Here is a 21,466-nt window from a genome sequence, read left to right on the forward strand (position 1 = left end):
ACAGAGTGGTCAGATCTGCCTAGCTCCATCCAAAGCTTTTTCCATCAAGTTTTCTCAGGGACTGTGATGTTGAACTCTTGGAATTTCTTAAGTGACTAGAGTGATAAAAGTATCTTTTGTTAATTATAACAAACAAACCTCTTTCAACCACACCTGAGTTTATGTTAATGAGACGACTTTTGTAAAGCAGCTAACCTTGGGGCTGGTGGTCAGGAGAACCAACTCACCAATGAATGGCCAGTGCTAAATCCATCATGTCTATGTAATAAAACCTCCATTAAAAACCCCAAAAGGACAGTTTTGGAGAGCTTCTGGGTTGGTGAACAGGACCTCATTCTTGTGTTGGGAAGAGGTGCCCCACAAACCCCACCGGTATAGAAGCTCCTGTGCTCGGGACCCTTCCAGAGTGGGCTATGTGTATCTCCTCATCTGGCTGTTCATGCATGTCCTTTAATATCCTTTGCGATAAACTGGTAATCTAGTAAGTAAACTTTTTCTGAGTTCTGTGAGCTGCCCTAGCAAATTAATCGAACCCAAGGAGGGGGTTGTTGGAACCTCCAATATATAGCCCGTCAGTCAGAGGCACAGGTGACAACCTGGACTTGGTATTGGCATCTGAAGTGGTGGGAGGGAGGCAGTCACGTGAAGCCCTGCCCTGTAGGATCTGACCCTTCTCCGTGTAGATAATGTCAGAATTGAGTTAAATTGTAGGACATTCAGGTGGCGCCAAAGGATTGCTTGATGTGTGGAAAACTCACACAGCTGGTGTCAGAAGGGAAGTAGTGGAATACTGAGAGTAGAGGAGACACACAGGAGTGTGTTTTTCCTTTCCGGGGAGATTTTGGAGGAAAAATGGAAATCTGTTGATGGGAATATATAATGGAGTTTAGTTATTTATGCATTCATGAAACATTTAAAAACATTTTTACATAATATTTCATAAATGCAAAAGTACATATATAACATGTAAGATACAAAACACAAAATAAACACCTATGAACCCACCATCCAGGACTAGAACATCATCAAAGTCAGAATCCCTCTTCCCATCCCCAGAGGTCAGCACTCTCTTGAATTATGTTCATCATCCCTTGCTTTTTGTGATAGTGTTACCATCTGTATGTAATTCATTAAGTAATACGTTGTTTAATTATTGAGCTATAAAAATGGTATGTAGTCCACTGGGACTGTTTTCATTCGGGGTTCATTCAAGTTGTCTATGTAACTATTTCAGTACAGGTGGTGGGAGTACGCAATAGGGGGCCTAACAGTCTGGAGGTTGGTGAAGGTCTGAGTCTGAGGGTCATGCTGATTAGGTTGAGTGCTGAAGGATATGAGGAGTCAGCCAGGTGAGGAGAGTGGGAAATGTTCTAGATAAAGGGAACAGTCTGTGTGAAAGCTATGGAGGAAGGGGCCTGTCAGGGAGGAATATTTTTCTCTATTCTAGGTTCTTCTGGCTGGGCTAATAATCAAAGTGTCATGAGACAGATTAGCAGGAGAAAAATAAATTAAAGTTTAATAACATGTATTCCTCCGGTATACATGGAAAAGACCCAGGACAACTGAGTAACTCGCCAAAATGGCGGAAGCCATCACCTTAATACCACCTTCAGCTAAAGACAAAAAATGTTGTTGGGGGTGGAGAGTCAGTTAAGGGAGGTGCCCAGGAAAAGCACAGTAAACAAGGGTCTGCAGATTTAAGTCCATGCCTTTTCCATTGATTGTGGAGGCAGGCCTAGTTCAATGGGGGAAACACCCTTACAAATGGTGATTTCTCTTACAAAAGTAAATGTCCTTTTACAAAGGGTAACTTCTGCTTGGTTTTCAGAGCTTCTCCCACGTGTGCTGTTTCTTAAAAATAGCCAGCTTAAAGTAATTTCCCAAAAGGCATATTTTGGGGTGGCAAAAACTCTGGTTCCCCAAAGGCAAAAGTGCTTCAGGCCCACGAAAGTCACAGAGCAGCCCTAGAGATGAGGACTGCAGCCCTAGACGCAATAGGTTTGAAGTCCTGTAGGATGTCTAGTTTGGAGGTGGTTGCAAATGTGGGTGTAGAGCCTAGGAGGGAGGTACTGACTGGAAATAGAGTTGGGGTCATTAGGATAGTGATGACATTTAGCACCTCCAAAGTGTATTGGAGTGGCAGGGTGGGTATACAGTTAGAAGAGCTGAGGGCCGAGCCCTGAGGAGCACTGACATTTGGGGGTTAGGCAGAGGAAGAAGAAAGCCCAGTAGGGGACTGAACATGAGGTCCCAGAGTGGGGAATAGAGGGAGAGTAGTGTCATGGCAGTGAAAGGCAGAGAATATTTGAGAAGGAGTGGCCAGCTTTGTCAAGTAAGATGACGATAGAAACACACCCATTGGAATTAGGGTCATGTAGACTATTAGCGGTCTTGGCCAGAGTCATTTCAGAGGAATGGGAGGGTCAGAAGATAGATTGGAGGAATGGGAGATAGGGAAGGGGAGACAGACAAGTCTTTCTAGGAGTTTGAAGGGGAGTAGATAAGAGGTCAGAGGAATTTTTGTTTTTTAAGATAGGAAAGTTAAGCATGTTTTAAATGCTGGTGAGAAAGAGATAGTAGAGAGGGAGAAGTTGAGATACAGGAGAGATTAGGCAGAACTGATACAGAGAATCTCTGTGGAAGGGGAAAGCTTTGACCTTGGGGAAGAGGGATGCCCTCCCTCTTCTCTCAGAAGGAAAGAATGTTATGAATTTTCAGCAACTAAATGAACAAAGTGAGAACATGCTCTCTCCCCTGCCTCTGCTCGAGTCTAATGAGTATTACCACACCAGATTCCCAGAGGCTGCGCATTGTAAGTCTTGTCTTGCAGACTGTACCCTCACATGTCTTTGGCGAGGGGTTCATATAGCCCTGTTTCCCCAAAAATAAGACCTAGCTGGACAATCAGCTCTAATGCATCTTTTGGAGCAAAAATTAATATAAGACCCAGTCTTATTTTACTGTAAGACCGGTTCTTATCTAACATATAAGACCGGATCTTATATTAATTTTTGCTCCAAAAGACGCATTAGAACTGATTGTCTGGCTAGGTCTTATTGTCGGGCTAGGTCTTATTTTCCGGGAAACATGGTAGTTACACAAGCCTGCAGTTCTCCCTGCAGAACCTAGGGCTCTTGAGATTTTTTGACTGTCTTGCCTTTTAAATTTGGAGCATAAACTCTTCGCTACTCAGAGCCTCAAATCTAGCCTCCTATGTCAATAATCTTGAAAATAATATTTCAGTTTTAGAACTGAAGGCAGAATTGATGCCAAATTAGAAAGGAAATTAGAATCCATCTCCTTCCTTTTCCTCTCCTTTGACCTAAGGGTAACTTTTAGTTAGCATCTTTCATTTATGAGTTTCTCATTATTATTGCAATTTATAATTACAATAATCATGGTAATTAAAAATAGTAAATCAAAGATTTTATTCAGCTGCAAAGAAACACACAAATAAAAAATTTGGGCTTTTCTCCAGCACTGCCCATGTCATATTATTTAGTGTGATAATGAAGTTCGATTCGCCCACATTCCTTTTCTATTTTCCGATAGATTGCCAAATACATTCATTACATTTTTCCTATTTAAAGTACACGGAGTTTGTTGAAATGTGTGTTCTGTGTAGAAATGAGTCAGAATAAAAAGGTGAAAATTTTAGGATAAGGCAAGCTTGCTTTTATTCCTATTAAACTGCCTTTTTACCAGAAGGAAATAGTTTTCATTATTTTTCTACTAATGTATTTCCATTAAAACTGCCTTTAGGGTTTCTGCTCTTGCTTTCTCATTGCTCTTTTGGGGTCCAGCTCTTGTTTTGAGACTCACAGACTACTGTAATTCCCCAGAGGGCTCAGCTGCGTATAGCCCAGAACTTCGATGGAATTTGTCAGAGTTAGCTCAGGAACTGGTGCTGTGGGTTCTCCTGCCTTCTCTTCTACCCCAGTCCCATACCCCTGTGCTGATTCCAGTCCGAAGTGATGGTGTTGCCAGAGAACAGACCCGTCGTGGTACAGTGTCCAGGTTCTTGGTGCCTCGAGCAAAGAATTGAACGTGACACAGAAATACAGTGGTGAAAGAGCAGTTTATTAGAGGCGAAAGTACACTCCAAAGACATGGAATGGGCCAGAGCAGCAGAGTGGCTCAAAAGGCGCTGACTTGCAAGAACTTGGAGTTTTTCTTTCCTTTTCTTCTAGAATGGGCTACTCCTCTCTAATTGTGGGGCTGTTTGAGTGATACTTGTGATTGACAATGGCTAATAGTTATGGTAAACAAGGGCAAGTTTGGGCAGAGAGGGGAGGTCTTTTGGGTGGTCATTTCCCATAGACTGTGTTGGACGTGCAGGAATGTTACCTCATGTAACATTCGGAGGCATCTCGGAGACCCAATTCCTGTCTCTAACTGCCTGCCTTATGTCCCCCTTGAGAGACATGATCCCCATAAATCTCTATGGGAAGTTGAGGGACAGGAGGTTTCTTCTGTGTCTGCTTCCTGCTGAATGTGGCCGTTGTCCCTACCTATTGGGGATTCATGGGACTCTCGCCCTACCTGATCTTAGATGAGGGGAAGGGGTCTTGAGATCCGCCTGAAGGACCATGTTGACCTCTTTGGTGGGGAGGTACTGGAAGTCTTGTTGGGGTATCACTTGGGGGCCCCTAGATGAGGAGAGACATATTGTAGTTAATAGAGTTAAAAGTAGGACTCAGAGCCATTGATGCAGGGTGACTGTGTGATGAAATATTTGTTCAGCTTCATGGAGCCTGTGGTCTTTCTTCTGATTTAGCTGGTCATTTAGTCATTGTTCACCCGGGAGCTAGGCCTGGAGAGAACGCTGTGCTACAGTGACTACAGTCAATAGACATTAATCACAAGCTTTAGGGTAATTATCTAAAGGGGGCGGGGGGATAGGAGATTTCTGTGATTCAGGTTAAAAACAATCTATTGTTTATGATTAAGAAATGAGAAATGATTACAACTAGGGCCTAGGGAGCTAAGACATTAGGGAAAAGGAGACTTAAAGTTTTTATTGTGAGGGGACTCTCTGAGGTGGAAGCACCAAGGCCACCTTTCTCTAGGACCTGTATATGTCTGCTTCCTGTCACCCTTTTCCCACTTGCTTTCTCTTGATGACTGGCTTGCCCTCTCTCTCATGTCTCCTTTCTCATGTTCCCTCTCTTGTGCCTTCACATGGCAGGAAGCTGCTGTCTGAGCTGATTCACGTGGCTATACTCAAAACAGGTTGGGTCAAGAGGCCACATTACTTACTAGTTACAAGTAAGGGCCCTGGAATCAGGAAAGTCCTGCATCTCTCATGGCTGTGTGACTTGGGAAAGTGACAACCACTCAGCCTAAATTTGCTTATCTGTAGAATGGGGATGCCAGTAATCTAAGGACCTCACTGGGCTATTTGGGAAGATTAAATAAATGGTCACATGAATACCAGGGGTTTAGCACTGCATCTGGCATACATTGTTAGTCATTATTGTCATTTTTGCTGTTGTTAATATTACTTTACTAATACTACCGCTTCTGTTACACCTGTTACCACTACTCTTTGAAGGGCGGTTTAGTTCCCAAGGAGGCTGATGTGGGAATTAAATAGAGTAGGCAGAATTGATATGCCAAAAGAAGAAATGTGAGGTATGTTTGGGAAGATGTATCCCTCTAGAAGGTGTAGCTCTTTAGGACAGTGGTTGAATCCGGACATTGGAGTTCCTTGTTAGTACTGAGGTTGGGTAAGTTTGTGGTGTTTTCTCCTTTAGGTCTGCTCCCTAGGGAATAGCTAGATGTCCACACTGGCGTGGTCTTTCATGAGCTAATGGGTCTGATCCTTGTGGTTGACTGAGGCTAGGCACTTGCCAGTGGCACTCTGCTGTCCCTGGGTATTTGTAGAACTTTACTTAAAGCCTCAAAGATGAAAGCTGTTGTACAGAACCTAATATGGAGCATAACTCTTTAGTTCTAGATGCATCTGAATGAGATATAATCACAGTACAATACTCTCACTGTATTACAATGCTTAAATAGGCGTTTTGGGTTGCATTTGTAAAAATATTATCCCCAAACATCTCCAAAGAGTCCTGAATCCCTCTTCTTTCTTTTCAGGAAGCATTTATTCGAAGCATTTTGTCAAAGCCTTTCAAAATCCCCATTCCAAATTACCAAGGTAAAAATGGAAACGCTTCTATTTTTTGAATCAGTCATGTATGAATGTGCATGAATAGATTAAAACCTCAACTTTTGTAAATACAAGCTTACCTTGGAATGGCCGATGCCAGCCTAGTGATGACTGTGTGTGGGGAGACCCCCGCCTGAGGCTGGCGTGAGGGCTGTGTTTGATAGCTTCAGCAAGGGCTGCCAAGACGGACTGCCCCTCCTCTTCTCGGTGGGGACGTGCCAGTGCTCAGGAAGCTCCTGGTGGGCCAGGGTGGCTGATGAGCCCAGGTTTCATTTAGTCCAAATGAGTTCAGTAGCATCTCCTTATGAGGTTGATTCTGTCGGAGGCCTAGTTTCTACAAAGTTCTCCCCTGTCCTCTGTAGGGTATGGCATTTAGCAAACGGGCTGGGGAGGGAAGAGTTCATCTTAACTCTCAAAAGCTCTCAGTCTTGAAAGGCTCCTTTAGGGTTTCAGACCTTTCCAGGACTGACTTGAGTTGAGATGAACAAGACCTAGACCTTCAGAAGTTTGTAGTTAAATGGGGAGGTAAATGGGAAAAATTGATCTGAGGCAAACTGGGATAAGGGTCAGGTAGAGGTGCCCAAACGGGGTTTGGAGAGTTTCTGGGAGGGAGAGGGTCATATGGAGACTTAGGAAGGTTACGTGAAGGATAGGCATTTGAGCTGGGCCTGCTGGAGCGCCTCAACATAGAGGCTCAGGTGACAGATTGTTGGTTTCTAGGTCCTCTGGGCTCTCGGGCACTGGGACTCAAAAGGGCCGGAGTCCGCCGGGCCCTCCATGACCCCCTGGAAGAAGGTGCCTTGGTTCTGTACGAGCCTCCCCTGCTGAGCACCCATGACCAGCTGAAGCTTGACAAGTATGTGCATTGGTATTTCTTGAGCAATTCTGTCCTCTGCATCTCGCATACGTTGTTATTGGGGAGGGCACACGGCATTTCTCCTTAGGACCGGCATATGTTTTCAGAGTGCTGTCATGACTACTGCACCATCCAGAGAGTGGGTAAGGTGGGAAAGGAGTGCCTGGGGAAGAGCATGTGGGGGTGCCTAGTTGGTGGGGGTTCCTCACCCCTTCCCTCTCAGCTCACTCAGGAGCATAAGGGGTTGAGATGATGACATAGGGAACCCATCCCCCTCTCCTAAAATTCCCTGGAGCAGGAATTTATTACGGTTTGATTACCAGGCCAAGAAGGTCCTTTCTTCGGTAGCTGCCTCGGTGGCCTCTGGATTAGCAGGACACAACTTCTTGAGGTTGTGCCCTTGCCCATGTCTGAACTCCATGTTCTCTTTGCTGTGTTTTCTCAGGGAAAAACTCCCTGTCCATGTGGTCGTCGATCCTATTCTCAGTAAGGTCTTGCGGCCTCATCAGAGAGAGGTAAATAGGGGTGGGGGGGAATGAGGTACGGTCTAGGGGCTGAGTCTGGGAGGCTGCCATCCCTGGGGCAGCAGCCGTGTGGATGCCAAAGTGGCTGAGTGCTGTTCTTCCCCAGGGAGTGAAGTTCCTGTGGGAGTGTGTCACCAGTCGACGTATCCCTGGCAGCCACGGCTGCATCATGGCTGATGAGATGGGCCTGGGCAAGACGCTACAGTGCATCACGTTGATGTGGACACTTTTGCACCAGAGTCCAGAGTGCAAGCCAGAAATTGACAAGGCTATGGTGGTGTCGCCCTCCAGCCTGGTGAAGAACTGGTACAATGAAGTTGGGAAATGGCTTGGAGGGAGGATCCAACCTCTGGCCATCGATGGAGGCTCTAAGGACGAGATAGATCGGAAGCTGGGTATGGAGCCCTAACCAAGATGGCTGCACTTTTCTACACAGTTTGCTCCTTTGTATGCTCTCTGATAGCCACAGTTGAGGGCAATGAGAGGTAGAAGAGAAGAGAATTCCCATGGAAAATAGTTAAAATAGTTGCTACTTCCAGGCTAAAGTAAAGCACTGTGAAACTGGTTTTTTCTTTAAGATTTTCTAAGATTTGTTCCGTTCACATCTTTTCTATTGTAGAAGGATTCATGAACCAGCGTGGAGCCAGAGTGCTTTCCCCCATCCTCATCATTTCCTATGAGACATTCCGCCTTCATGTTGGAGTCCTGCAGAAAGGGAGTGTTGGACTAATCATATGTGACGAGGTACTTGACTCTCAGCAGCCTGGGTGGTTGGAAAGAACTGCCTTTCAAGGGCTGTGCCAGTCACTGGAGAATGCTGACAACAGAGCATGCTACCTTGGAGGAGGCAAGTGAGAGGGAGAGCCCACGATACCAGTCTGCCAAAAGAAGCATTAAGCAGTGTTCAGAACTCCGGGAGGGCAAAGTACTGTGGGCTTTTGTTGTGGGCTGATTGGTTTTGTTGCTTTCAGAGAGTGTTCCTAGACCAATGGACTTTGAAGGATGGGAGGGATTTGGATGGTTGGAGAGACATGGCTGCAATGTTCAGGGGAACAGGTTCTAGAGTCAGAGAGACCTTTGTTCAAATCCTAGCTCTGCTACTTCCCAGTATGACCCACTATGACCTTGAACAGTTTACCTAACCAGCTAAGGCTCTGTTTCTGTCAGTAAAATGGGGTGATAATATCTGCATCATGGGATTATTGTAAGGATTAAATGAGGTAATTGAGAGAAAGCTCTTATCACAGTGCCTGATATGTCTTCAGACCTTGGTAAAGACCAGCTCTGGTTTTTATTCTAAGCCGGGGGGACGACGACTCATGAACAGAAGCACAGAGATAGGAAAGTTAGGTACGGTTGGAGGAATGAGTCACGGGAGACCAAGATTGGTCTATTAGAATTTATGTGGCGTGTTTGAGCTGTGGGAGGCCAGGCTAGAGCAGAGGGGAAAGACCATAACCTCCCCGAGCAAAGGGGTGTGGAGTTTTATAGATGGGGGTAAACGAGGCTGTTCCCTCATCAGTGCTTCAGGGGTTTTCGTTGACAAAGGGTTTCAGGGCATGACCAAGCCCTCCAGCTCCATACCCTGGCCCTCAGGTCGCATCCAGACTGTCCGCCCAGGCCCCTAGAAGATTAAGCTAGACAGGATCAAGACAAGATGGCTTTTAAGATAAGGTTTCTGCTCCTGGCCTAAATATGGCTTAACAAGGAAAGCCTAGAGTGGACAATCCATACACCTTGTAGTAGTCTGTGCTGACTCTCTGGGACTAAGAAATGTGGCAGTAGTTACTTCCTGGCCTTTGCCTGCACTATGCACGAATGGTGGTAGACATGCTATTAGTGGAGAGAGGGTGGCTGAGAGCTTCCAAGTATAAAAAATTGTCCAAGTCTTCATGGAGCTTGGCTACGCTGAGGCAGCTGCAATTGTTTGGACTTCTTTGAGAGTTATAGTTACTTTACATACCCCTGGGGCTTTAATGGAAAGGTGGTTGAAAGACTTGGCCAATCTGTCAACTGATTGGCAAGCTTGACTGTGCTCTGGAGACTATAGATTACCCCAATAACAGGATCTTTTGGGAGGGGACAGAGAAGAAAAGCGTACTTTGGGGTGCCATGCTTGCTACCTGTGAGCTACTTCCCAGTTGGGCTTTTGTTCTTAATCGAGGATTCAGTCATTGTCCGGCATATCTGCAAATTTATGGCCCTGATAGGCCATTTCTTCTAGTAGAAGTAAGGGATTTAGAACGTTGAGGTGGAGTATGTGTGTGACCACCCTGGATAGCTCAGGGTCCTGGCATATGCTTTATCACCATAGATGGGCGGACTGCGCCAGGAGCCTGCTCCCAAGTCCAGAGCATTGGGGGAGAAGAAGACAGGCTGTAGCTGTTGATTCCTTGGGGGCTGGGGGTGGGGCATCTAGATTTTCTTATGCTCTGTGGTGTTTCTTTTCTTTCTCACTCTCCAGTTTTCTGACCTGACTCTGCAGGGCACAAGGGACCAGGCTGCCTCTTGCCACACTGAAATATCCTGGCCCTCCCTTCTCATCTGCCTTTTATTTGTCAGCAATTTGTCAATTGCCAGAGACCTAAGAAGCCAAAGTCTTGAAAGATCACCAGGCTACTTTCGGAGGAGAGAGTTTGTCCTGTTCAGTCCCCGGAAGGGGAAGATACCACCCCAGTTTTTCACGTTCCTGCTTCCTCCTAGTTCAGACTTTTCCCTGGAACACAAAGTTCTGCATAGTAACACCATGTATAAAATCCTTGCTTTTCACAGTAGACCGCTGTAGGCAGGGCAAGTCAGAAGACTTGGAATCAGCCTTGGCTTTGCCACTTGTAGGCATGACTGTGCAGATGAGACTGCTCTGAGACTCAGTTTCTTTGTAGTGTCGATGGCACAGGGTCTACCTGAAAGGGACATGATCCGGATCAAGAGAGAGGCTATATGGAAGCGTTTTGTAAATTGTATGAATAGGGGAGAGGTATTGACATCACCATCATCTCAGTTTGGAAGATAAGGAGACTGAAGTGCAATGACTTGCCCAGGTTCACCCAGTGAGCGGATAATGAACTAGGACTTGAATCCAGGTCGGGGATTTTAAGTCTTGGCTCTCTCTTATCTCTTACTGTCTTGGATATAACCCAGACTTGGTGTCGGAAGAAGCCTGACTTAGGTATGGAAGGACTACCCCTGTGTGCCTCATCCATGTATGTTCCTTTACAAGTGTTAGAACGCAAAGCAGACCCGATGAAAAGTGCTGGGGAAATGCAGAAAAAGAATGCTACTCATTGGGCTCATGTTTCAGACAGAGAAGTGGTGGTATTTAATCTTGTATCATTTGTTTGTTTGTTTTTCAAATACTCTGCCAGAACAGAAATTCATAAATAAGAGCTTTGACAACTTTGCATCTGGCCAAACATTTGATTTGCTGAGATGCCAGAATTTGGGTTTAAATCCATGTGCGATGGTGGCAGGAGCTGGGTCTGGAGCCAGGGAGATGCCACAGGGAGCTGAGCTTTGCTTTCCCTTCCACAGAGACCCTTAGGGATAGCGTTTCAGCCTAGTTCCTTCATGGGGTTATTTGTTAAGTGCCTATAATGTATTGGGTCCTGGGGATCCCGTGATGCCTGCCCTTGGGGAGCTTCAGTTTAGAGGGACCCAGTTGTCGGTGCCCATTTCCCTAGGGCCTTTTTGAGTAATTTCCTCACAAGTTGCAAGTTTTATTTTTCTCTTCGGCTCAAAAGTTTTAGCCTCTGTCTCAGGGCTAGTGCTTGGAGCCTCCAGTCATATTTTATTTATTTTGTTTGTCTTGGATGTCTTTAAAAATTTTCTTTAATTGAGGTATAATTGACATAACATTATTAGTTTTAGGTGTACAATATCAAGTCATTTTTAAAAAATTAAAATTCTGTATCTAATTCTTCTTTAATTGTAATGTGGTCATTCTTTTCAGCTAACATTCAGTGAGCAAAACTCTGTGTGGGCGTCTGTCCTATGTACTAAGTTATGAAGGCCATCTAACATGGTCTCTGCCTTAAGAAGTTCCTGCCTAGGTGAGGAGATAAAGTACAGTAGAGTGATTAGTACTCTACTGTACTAATAGCAGTGAATGAGAGGTACAGTGCCCACACTTCAGAATCACACAGATCTGAGTTCAAATCCCAGTTCTACTTTTTACCAGCATCATTTTGGATAACTGATCACCTCTCTGAACCTCATTTTCTTTAAAATGGGTGTTATAATTTCCACTCATCTGATTGTTTTCTGGAATATAGAAGAGAATACAGGTAAAGTGTTTAGTATAGTACCTGGCACATTAAAACGATTCAGTAAACAGCTGTTATGTACAGAGTGCCATAGAAGCATAGCACTGAGAGACCAACAGCCTTGGGTCATTGAGGAAGGCTTTGTGTAGGAGGTAACATCTGAGGAATTTACCTATGGAAGAGAATTCTGGGCAGAAGAGTGGCATAAGCAAAGAGACCTGAGGAGGTCCAACATTAGGAATGGGGAGGAGTTATGACTTCCTGGACTATGGACAGTGTCCGAGAAGTTAGCTGCAGCCTTATTGAGAAGTACTAAGCTAATGAACTTGGACTTGATCCTATAGATGAGAGAGTTAGTGGAGGGTCTATGTTTAATTACACTGTGAAAGGCTGACCAGAGGAAGCAAGGCTGACTTGTTGGTTCATTCTTTCACTGGTGGTTTTGTTTTCTGTGTCTTGCCCAGTGTGGGGCTGAATGGGGGCTGAGGGTAGAAAAGGCACAGACCTGATCTTGCCCATTTGGTTCTTGGGAAAGGGGAGATGATAGGGTCCTTTACCATTTTCTTGAAAAAAGCTTACGAGAGTGAAGTAACAGGTATGTAATGGGGGTGTGTGTGACAGGGAAAAGAGAGGTTGGGGAAGAGATGCAAAGGGAGGCAGAGAGGGGTCTTTCATTAAATATATGAACTATGTGGATTCTGTGGGAAGAGGGGAGGAGGAGATTCCGTTCAGTCCCTTTAGCACTGACAGCCCAGACACTGCCTGGAGACGCATGTGGGAGGCATTTTGGCTCAGGAGGTTCGGGTTTGGCTGAGCTGGTAGAGGGAGGATTCCCTGAAAGCACGGGTCTTTAACATGGCTGACTGACCTCTGAAGAGGATAGGCAGGCTGCTGAGGCTCTGGAAATTGGGGCAGGGAAGTGGAGGGGAGGAAACAGGGAATCCTTGCTTTTTGGATGTAGCACTGGTTTGGAAATGGAAGGTCTGTCTCTTGAGCCTGACATTTCTCCCCAAGCAAGTGGGTAAACTCTCACCCTTGCTGCCCCCTGCCCAGTTCCCAAGGCCCTGTGTAATGTTTATGATTCCTCTTTTCCTGTCTACATAAGATTTTGCCGCCATGAGGGATGCCACGGCGTGCCTAGGCCTAAGTGAGAATTTCCTTGCAGGGACACAGGCTGAAGAACTCTGATAATCAGACTTACCAGGCTCTGGACAGCTTGAAAACCAGCCGGCGGGTGCTTATCTCTGGGACTCCCATCCAGAATGATCTCCTTGAGTATTTCAGCTTGGTACATTTTGTGAATTCGGGCATTCTGGGTAAGAATACAGCTTTGTCTACTACATTGGAGAGGAGCCTTACCTGTAACTCTTCGCTGAGAGAAAAGAGAATGCTAGTTATGTGTGGCTCACTTGGCAATCTTGCAGGAAGACTTCTCCTGTCAGGGAGAGCCATTGGGATACCTTGGCTCTGCCGAGCAACTTAGCAAGGCCCACTCTGGCCATTTTCCACTGCAGAGGTGGCAGGGTCCATACAGGGTGTGGGGTCACTATGAGCTGTGAATGGAAATACTACCCCCAAGCATTTTTGCTCATCGCATCCTAGCTTCCTTAGAAGAGCTTTGGCCTCAGCAGACTGTCTTGGGCAATTTCTTTTTTTAACCATTTTTTAGTGTACAATTAAGTGTCATTAAGTACGTTCACGTTGTTGTGCAACTATCCCCACCATCCATCTCCAGAACTTTTTCATCTTACAAAACTGAAGCTCTATCCATTAAACAATAACTGCCTGTTTTCCATTCCCTTCAGTCCCTGGCAACCACAGTTTGTGCAGTTCTTGCACATAGATATCTGGGAGGTTTTATTATTGCCACCCCGACTTGCCAGCACTCAGGATAATCACGTTAGGCAGAGAACCAGCTGATGAGCAGCAAGATTTTCACAAAGTGAACACATATGAGTAACAACCACCAGGTCAGTTACTACTGCTGTCTCAGCAGCCTCCCCTGCCCCATCACCACTTTCTCCTTTTTCCCCCCAGAAATAAACACTCTCCTGACATTCAAGATTGGTTGTTGCCTGTTTTTGAACTTTATATAAATGGAATCATACAGTATATATCCCTTTGATTCTGGTTTCTTTTGTTCAACATTATGTTTATGAGATTCATCCGTGTTGTTGCCTGTAGCTGTAGTTTGTTCATTTCCATTTTTGTATACTATTCCATTTTAATTATATACCAGAATTTCTTTATCTATTCTACTGATAGACAAATGAGTTGTTTCCAGTTCTTTATGCTTTTGAATAATGATGCTGTGAACATTCTTGCACATGTCTTTACCTGAGCATAGTATGCATTTCTCTGTCCTAAGAGTGGAATTGCTGGGACATATGTACGTGTTCATGTCTAGTAGATAACTCCAGTTTTCCAAAGTGATTGTACCAGCAGTGTGTGAGAATTTCAGTCTCTACATCAGGTGTCAGCAAATTTTTTCTTAAAGACCTAGATAGTAATATTTGAGGCTCTCAGGCCAAACTGTCTCACAGCTACTCAGCTCTGCTATTTGTAGCATGAAAGCAGCCATAAAATGTAAATGGGCATGGCAGTGTTCTAATAAAATTTTATTTACAGAAACAGGTGGTTGTCCCATGGCTGTAGTTTGTTGACCTCTGCTCTGTATCATCAGAAATATTTATCTTAATTTTTAAAAAGTTTAGTCATTCTGATGGTGTTTAGTGATATCTCATTGCATTTGTCTCATGTTGAATAAGGTTGAACTGCTTTTAATATGATCATTGGCCATTTGAAAATTCTCTTTTGTGAGGTACCTGACCTTCTTAATTCGTGGCCAAAAACCCCCCTATACCCTTTAAGCATTCACTTCCTATTCCTCCTTTACTCCCAACTCCTGGCAACCACCAGTCTGCTTTCTGTCTATGGATTTGCTTGTTCTGGATATTTCATATCAATGGAATCATATAATATGTGACCTTTTGTGTTTGGCTTCTTTAGCATAATGTTTTCAAGGTTTATCCATACTGTAGCATGTATCAGTGCAAGGAAGTGCTTACAAGCTGCATAGAGGTGGGCGTTTCTAAAAAAAATCCAGTCTGATAATTGGATTGTCTTTTATTAGATTATTTGGTTCGTTTATATTTAATGTGATTAGTTGCATATTTGGGTTTTAATCTACTGTCTTACTGTTTGATCTTTCAAGTCTTCACTGCTTTGGTAGTTCTCTGATTCACTCAAAACAAATTGCTTATAATTTGTTCAGCTTTGTTCTTGGCGGGAAGGTTGGTCTGTAACAAAGTAGTCTGCCCTTACTGGCAGTGAGAAAATCATTCCTTTTCTACATTCTTTAATTTTCCCTTTTCTTCCTGTGTTTAGGAACTGCCCATGAGTTCAAGAAGCATTTTGAGTTGCCCATTTTGAAGGGTAGAGACGCAGCTGCCAGTGAGGCAGACCGGCAGCTAGGTGAAGAGCGACTGAAGGAGCTCACCAGCATTGTGAATAGGTAATGGCACGTTGGGGACTGGGCTAGAAACAGCACCTTTCTTTGAGTCCCCCTACGTTAGTTAATCGGAATCGCCTCCTAAACCATCCAAGGCCAATCCTTTGGGGACTTGGCCTATGAGGGCTAGAATTCTAGGAAGGGAGTGAGATCTGTGCCCTTAACTATAGCCACTGAATAAATGAAGGGGTCTTGCAGGCCAAGTCCTACTTTCTTCCTGGCCTGGGCCCTGAGGTCTTGTTTTGGGTTACTTAGCAATATACTGAGGAAGCTCTTTTCTGACATTGTTGATCTTCCTGAGCAAAATCTCCCTTGGAGCAATGTTAGTACTTCAGAAGCTTGCTGTCGGATCGGATCGGTCTCAGACCTAAAGCACCAGGCTTTTCTTCCCAGGCCTCGCAGCCTTCTTTCATAGGTGGGAATAGATCTGATGGATGGGCATGGTTCCCAGGCTGAGAGGGCTTTTTCCATGGGAGCCACATAGCCCAGGGGGCAGGTACATTCTGGACTTTTCTGTTATAGTCTATACACTTGATGATTTATATCCTGAGTGTCCTGCCCTTCCCAGTTGCTATTCTCCCTCCCAATTTTAGATGGCAGGAAAGAGAATCAGTGTGTTAGGAGCTGCTGCTTAGGTGCCGGAGCCATGTCCTTACTGGTCTGCCAGGAGGTATGAGCTTAATGTCATTAAGCCTTGCACCATCTGACAATAGGTATTTGGGCAAATGCAAGCATAAACTCCCCTAAGGACTTAGTGGTTTGCAGCTTGCTTTCCTTGTTAGAGCAACATGCTCAATTGGGAGACTTGGGCGTCTTCTTGAAGACCAGCTAAACTTTCGAAGGGGAAGAGAAAGAGTTGTTAGTCAAAGCTAGACTGTTTGAAAGGGTCTTTCTTTCCATGACTGAGACCACAATATAGTATCTTTGCCATAGGGCTGATGGGTCTCTGACATTTGATACTAAAAAAGAGTCAATCTTGGTCCTTTGGGTGGTACCTTTTATTCTAGTAGTTTGCATGGCTGTCTTACTAGCCCTGCTTTTTATCCTGTTCTCTCCAGGTGCATGATACGGAGGACATCTGATATCCTTTCTAAATATCTGCCTGTGAAGATTGAGCAGGTGGTTTGTTGTAGGTACAGAACTTAACTGAGGGGTGTGGAGTGAGTAAAAGTTCTGCCCTCAAGGTGTCTTCAGAGGGCCGAAGTGCGGTCCAGCCTTTCTTACTGACTCAGCTGCCTTTTTCCAGGCTGACACCCCTGCAGACAGAATTATACCAGAGGTTTCTGAGACAGGCCAAGCCAGCAGAAGAGTTGCGTGAGGGCAAGATAACTGTGTCTTCCCTTTCTTCCATCACCTCACTAAAGAAGCTGTGTAATCGTGAGTTGGGTCTGTGCCCCGAGATCCCCTGTGAGATGAGCAAGGGAGGGTGGCCGCCTCCAGGTGATCCAACCGCCTTCACTAAAACTCGTCCAGAGTCCTCAGAAGCCACGTGATTGCAGCTCTCTCCGAGGCATGAGCCCTGCATTGTGTACTCTAAAGCAGACCCTTTGCTTTGAAATTTTTAACTTTCCTCTGCCCAGCCCATTCTTGATGGTTGGGGTATATAGGACTGTGTGTGTGAGTGTGTTCATGCACACGTGCGTATAAAATGTTGGACAGGAGGAAAAATAACAAACCATACCCTTTCTGGTATAGCTCCCTTCTTGTTGGGAGAACATGCTAGTGAACAAGCTTCTCCACGCATGGTCCTAGATGGCACTGACTGCATACTATTTGGGACCAAGCAAACCTGGGGCTGAGGAAGGTCTTTTGTGTAGGCTTCTAGGAGGGGGTTCTAATGAGCACTGAAGTAGAAACTTCCGAAAGCAATGTAGCTGCCCTTTTTTTCCCCCAGATCCAGCTCTAATCTATGACAAATGTGTGGAAGAGGAGGATGGCTTTGAAGGTGCCTTGGACATTTTCCCCCCTGGTTATAGCTCCAAGGCTCTAGAGCCGCAGTTGTCAGGTGAGCCCTTTCCTACCAGTCTTTGGGTTTCTCTGGGAGGAGGGATGGGAAATTGTCTCTTTGTCCTAGACCTACCCTGTCTCAAGGCAGGAGATCAAGAATAAGAATCCCAGGCCATTGAGAATGTCCACTGGGGCCTAATGGTTGCTGATCTCCCCAGGTAAGATGCTGGTCCTTGATTACCTTCTGGCAGTGACCCGAAGCCGCAGCAGTGACAAAGTAGTGCTGGTGTCCAATTACACCCAGACATTGGACCTTTTTGAAAAGCTCTGCCGAGCCCGAAGGTAGGGAAGAACGTAACTAGGCTGCCGAAAGGGTGCCTCCCCGCTTGTCCCCCTAGGAAGAGTAGGTGTTCTGATGGTGGATATGGGCCAAAATGTAGGTGCAAGAGGCACTTCCTAAAAGATATTTATCTATTTCCTTATTGCTGTTATGGTCCTAGTTTCATCTCCAAGCGGAATAGCCCCATATCCTTCAGGTGCTGCCATAGGACAGTCCTGGCCCCTAGCTCCCTGTCCATCCCTTTGGGAGTGTGGGGCCTCAGGCTGTGCATGAACAGCCTCAAGAATGTATTCTAGTTCAGTCCCTGCAGTAGCTCTGCCTCCAAGGGCTCTGCTTCCTTCTTGGGTTTTAATCTTTGGGTTCCTCTCTAGGTACTTGTATGTCCGCTTGGATGGTACAATGTCCATTAAGAAGCGAGCGAAGGTTGTGGAGCGCTTCAATAATCCATTGGTAAATGCACAGCCCTGTTCCCACCCCACCAGTGCAGTAACATCAGAATTAAGTGTTGACTGAAAAGCTATAAGGGGGCTCTCCTCTAGGGTCTTCCTGGATTATTTTTTTCGGTGGCTGTGATAGGGTTAGGCTGGTTGTTAATGGCTGGGCTGGGAACTGACTGTGGGCTGGGAAGTTGGCTGGTAATGCAACAAATTGGTGGTCCTCACAGTTGGTCTGAGTGTAAGAATATACTGATGTGTGAGAGAGAACAGCTGGCAGGGCTGAGTAGGATTCACGTTCAGCCTGCAAGAGCTTATTTTTCTCCTGTTTCCTCTTTCCAGAGCCCTGAGTTTGTCTTTATGCTGAGCAGCAAAGCTGGGGGCTGTGGCCTCAATCTCATTGGGGCTAACCGACTGGTCATGTTTGACCCTGACTGGAATCCGGCTAATGATGAACAAGCCATGGCCCGGGTCTGGCGTGATGGTCAAAAGAAGACCTGCTATATCTACCGCCTGCTGTCTGTAAGCATGGTGGTAGTGGTCAGAGTAGGGGTGGGTCATAGAACAAGACCTTCAGGACCATCTTGGGTTGTCTCCTGTGTCTCTCTTTGGCCCCTCTGCCTCTAGCAGTGGCCAGGGTATGGGCTTACCCTGGAGCCTTTTATTCTTCTGTTCTCTCCACCCCGTTCCTTCAAACCCTTCTTACAATGCCTTCTGGATGTCTGTTCAATAGTTAACAAACTTCCCTGTGGCCTCCTCCTTTTCTGCTTTCCTTAATACCTGATTTTTACTGTGCTACTTGCCTTGTAGTCTTCTCATACTCCATGTCCCATGGTGCTAAGAAGTGGTATTGGCATACTCCAGGTTCTCTGTGATCACAGACCATGCAGCCTGCAGTTCCTCTTTTGAAGCTCATGTTGTCTGACTTGATACCCTCTTTTTCTTGTTAGTCATCTACCTCCTGCTCTTCTCCTAATTCATTGATGACATTGGACACCAGCTCAGTCTTCATTTCTTCCCCAAATCCAGCTATCATCCTGTGGACTTCAAGGGCCATGCAGTTACCCAGCGCTCTGACTTTCGTGTTTCCTTGACCTCCTAATGACCTGCCCCTATTTTAACTCCCCTTTTGTAATTACTTGCAAGGCTACACTGTGGAACTTGAACAGTACCCAAAACTTTAATAGCTATCATTAGTAATAGCTATCACTATCCTTTCTCATACCTCCTACATCAGCTTCAACCTAACGTTCCTAGTACCCCCACCCCCCAAATCTGGCTTGACTTCCTTTACTGTTCAGCCTGATCCTCACTGTACATTCTTTCAGCCACTCGTTCCCTAATACCTACTCCACTTGGATTATTACAGCTGTTCTCAGCTTCTACACTAGGTAAAATTGGCATTTACAGACTGGCACGACCACAAATTCATGTTCACCATTTTGGGCTGGGCTATATCTCATTTTCTTCAACAGCTATTTCAAGCCTTCACCAGTTCCCTCGCGTTGCCTTCCTAACCCTGTCTCTCTCTTTAGAGACCTTGTCCTTCCACTCTTCAGAAAAAAACGTAAGTTACCAGGCTTCAATTCTCTTCCCTCCCTTCCTTTCGTAAATCTCTACACCAGCTCTTCCCTTCCCATCTCAGAGGAAGATCATTCTCTTCCTTTCTGCTTGAGGAAGGGGTCCAGCTCTGCTCTGGACCCCTTCCCAAGTTGATTAATGTCTCATTTATTCCCTGAAGTCTGTAAACATCCTGGGGTAGCTCTCATCTTGAAAACAATTTCGCAGCTCACTCTTATTGTAGCCACAACCTTGGGTTACTTCCCATTCATTCACTATCAAATTTTTCCAAAGCCTACAGATTAACTTCATCTCATTTTCTACTCACTCATCAGACCACTTATGCTACTGAACCTGCTTTTGAATGTACTATTATTGGCTTCCTAATTGCCAAAACAAGTAACTTTTTATTTTCTCCTCTTTGTGTCTTACATTATTGACTACTAATCTCTTCTCTTTGGAAACTCCACTCTGGTTTTCCTAGCTCTGTGATTATATATGCTCATTGAAGTTTCTAACAAAATTTTTAGCCCTGATCTCTTACTTGAGTTCTAGACCTCTATATCCATCACCTGCTGTACATTTCTACTTAAATATCTTATGACTAAACTTGTTCCCCTTCTGAATTTTGTCATTTAATGGCTCTACTATCCACCCAACCCAAATCTGGGGCATCATCCTACTTGACCAGTCTGTCTCCTAACCACCATTGATTTCACCTTTTTGAAATTTCCTTAACCTAACCTTCCTCTCCATACCATGCTGAAGTCACAGTAGTCACTCACTTGGATATTACAGCAGCTTCCTAATTCTTTACCATTAGTCTTATCCTAACCTATTCTTCACATATTGCTTCCAGAATGAGCTTTCCAAAAATTCTGATTTTGCTTTTCATCACTTCCTGGACAAGGTCAAGCTCTTCAGCCTGGCATCCAAGTTTCTCCAATATGGCCTTTGCTGCCTTTTCAGTCTCAGCTCTTCTCACACTTCTGCCATTCTCTAGACAGGCTGAACTCCTCACAGTCCTCTGGTAGGCCAGGCTTATTCCTTTGTTCCTGTGCTGGGAATGTCTTCCCTTCTCTCTTTCCTTGTAAACCATCTTCATTTTTTTTTAAGACAGCGCAAGGATCATTAAGCTTTTCAACATTATTTCATTCAACCATCCCTCTTGTGGGCTCCTGGGTGTTCTATACAGATTTCTGTTATTGTACCAATTTGTTTATATGTCTGCCTCTCCTACTAGTCTATGAGTTCAAGAATAGGGATCCTATTTGATTCTTCTTTATATCCTAGTGTTAGCACAAGACCTGCCTAGGATACCCAAAAAATGATAGTTATTGAGTGAGTGAGACTCAGCCTTGGTGTGGAAAACATAGTGAAGCTGCTGCAGACAAACCTCAGCTTACCCTGAAGGAATTTAGCCAGGCTCTGAAAACCCTTGGTACAGAAAATATCCTGGGTGGGCAGACATGTAGAAGTCATGTTCCCATGAGACAGACTAGGAAATGGACTCAGCTGAGCAGAGGGATTGCTGCAGGACTTTTTTCATTTATATCCCTTTCTCTTGGGTGGTGGCTATAGTTTCAGTCCCCGGGTTTTCCTGTCCCCTGTGTACAGGGATGCCTTAGCCTTGCATCCCTGATCCCCACCTCCTCCAGGCAGGAACCATTGAGGAGAAGATCTTCCAGCGTCAGAGCCACAAGAAGGCCCTGAGTAGCTGTGTGGTGGATGAGCAGGACGTGCAGCGGCACTTCTCTCTGGGCGAGCTGAAGGAGCTGTTTACCCTGGATGGGGCGAGCCTCAGTGACACACACGACAGGTGGGTAGAGTGCCCTCGCTAGCCATTATCTCTGAAGTCCC

The 21,466-nt window shown here is 45.2% G+C and overlaps 1 protein-coding gene across 3 annotated transcripts in view; it reads left to right on the forward strand.

Annotated features, from left to right (window-relative positions):
* Nucleotides 1–21,466, forward strand: part of RAD54L (RAD54 like) — a 47,150-nt gene that overhangs the window by 25,228 nt on the left and 456 nt on the right. For all 3 annotated transcript variants that reach the window (XM_088791118.1, XM_019749387.2, XM_074334661.2), the window contains 14 exons: nucleotides 6,100–6,160; nucleotides 6,893–7,028; nucleotides 7,474–7,543; nucleotides 7,659–7,947; nucleotides 8,172–8,296; nucleotides 12,980–13,130; nucleotides 15,202–15,328; nucleotides 16,384–16,458; nucleotides 16,572–16,702; nucleotides 17,220–17,330; nucleotides 17,491–17,614; nucleotides 17,984–18,062; nucleotides 18,389–18,568; nucleotides 21,265–21,425. In XM_088791118.1, coding sequence (XP_088647244.1) covers nucleotides 6,100–6,160; nucleotides 6,893–7,028; nucleotides 7,474–7,543; nucleotides 7,659–7,947; nucleotides 8,172–8,296; nucleotides 12,980–13,130; nucleotides 15,202–15,328; nucleotides 16,384–16,458; nucleotides 16,572–16,702; nucleotides 17,220–17,330; nucleotides 17,491–17,614; nucleotides 17,984–18,062; nucleotides 18,389–18,568; nucleotides 21,265–21,425 — 1,820 coding nt within the window. The remainder of the gene's footprint in view (nucleotides 1–6,099; nucleotides 6,161–6,892; nucleotides 7,029–7,473; nucleotides 7,544–7,658; nucleotides 7,948–8,171; nucleotides 8,297–12,979; nucleotides 13,131–15,201; nucleotides 15,329–16,383; nucleotides 16,459–16,571; nucleotides 16,703–17,219; nucleotides 17,331–17,490; nucleotides 17,615–17,983; nucleotides 18,063–18,388; nucleotides 18,569–21,264; nucleotides 21,426–21,466) is intronic.

Source organism: Rhinolophus sinicus, chromosome 14 (genome assembly GCF_057876585.1).
Source record: "Rhinolophus sinicus isolate RSI-liver-muscle chromosome 14, RSI-T2T, whole genome shotgun sequence".
NCBI classification, from domain to species: domain Eukaryota; kingdom Metazoa; phylum Chordata; class Mammalia; order Chiroptera; family Rhinolophidae; genus Rhinolophus; species Rhinolophus sinicus.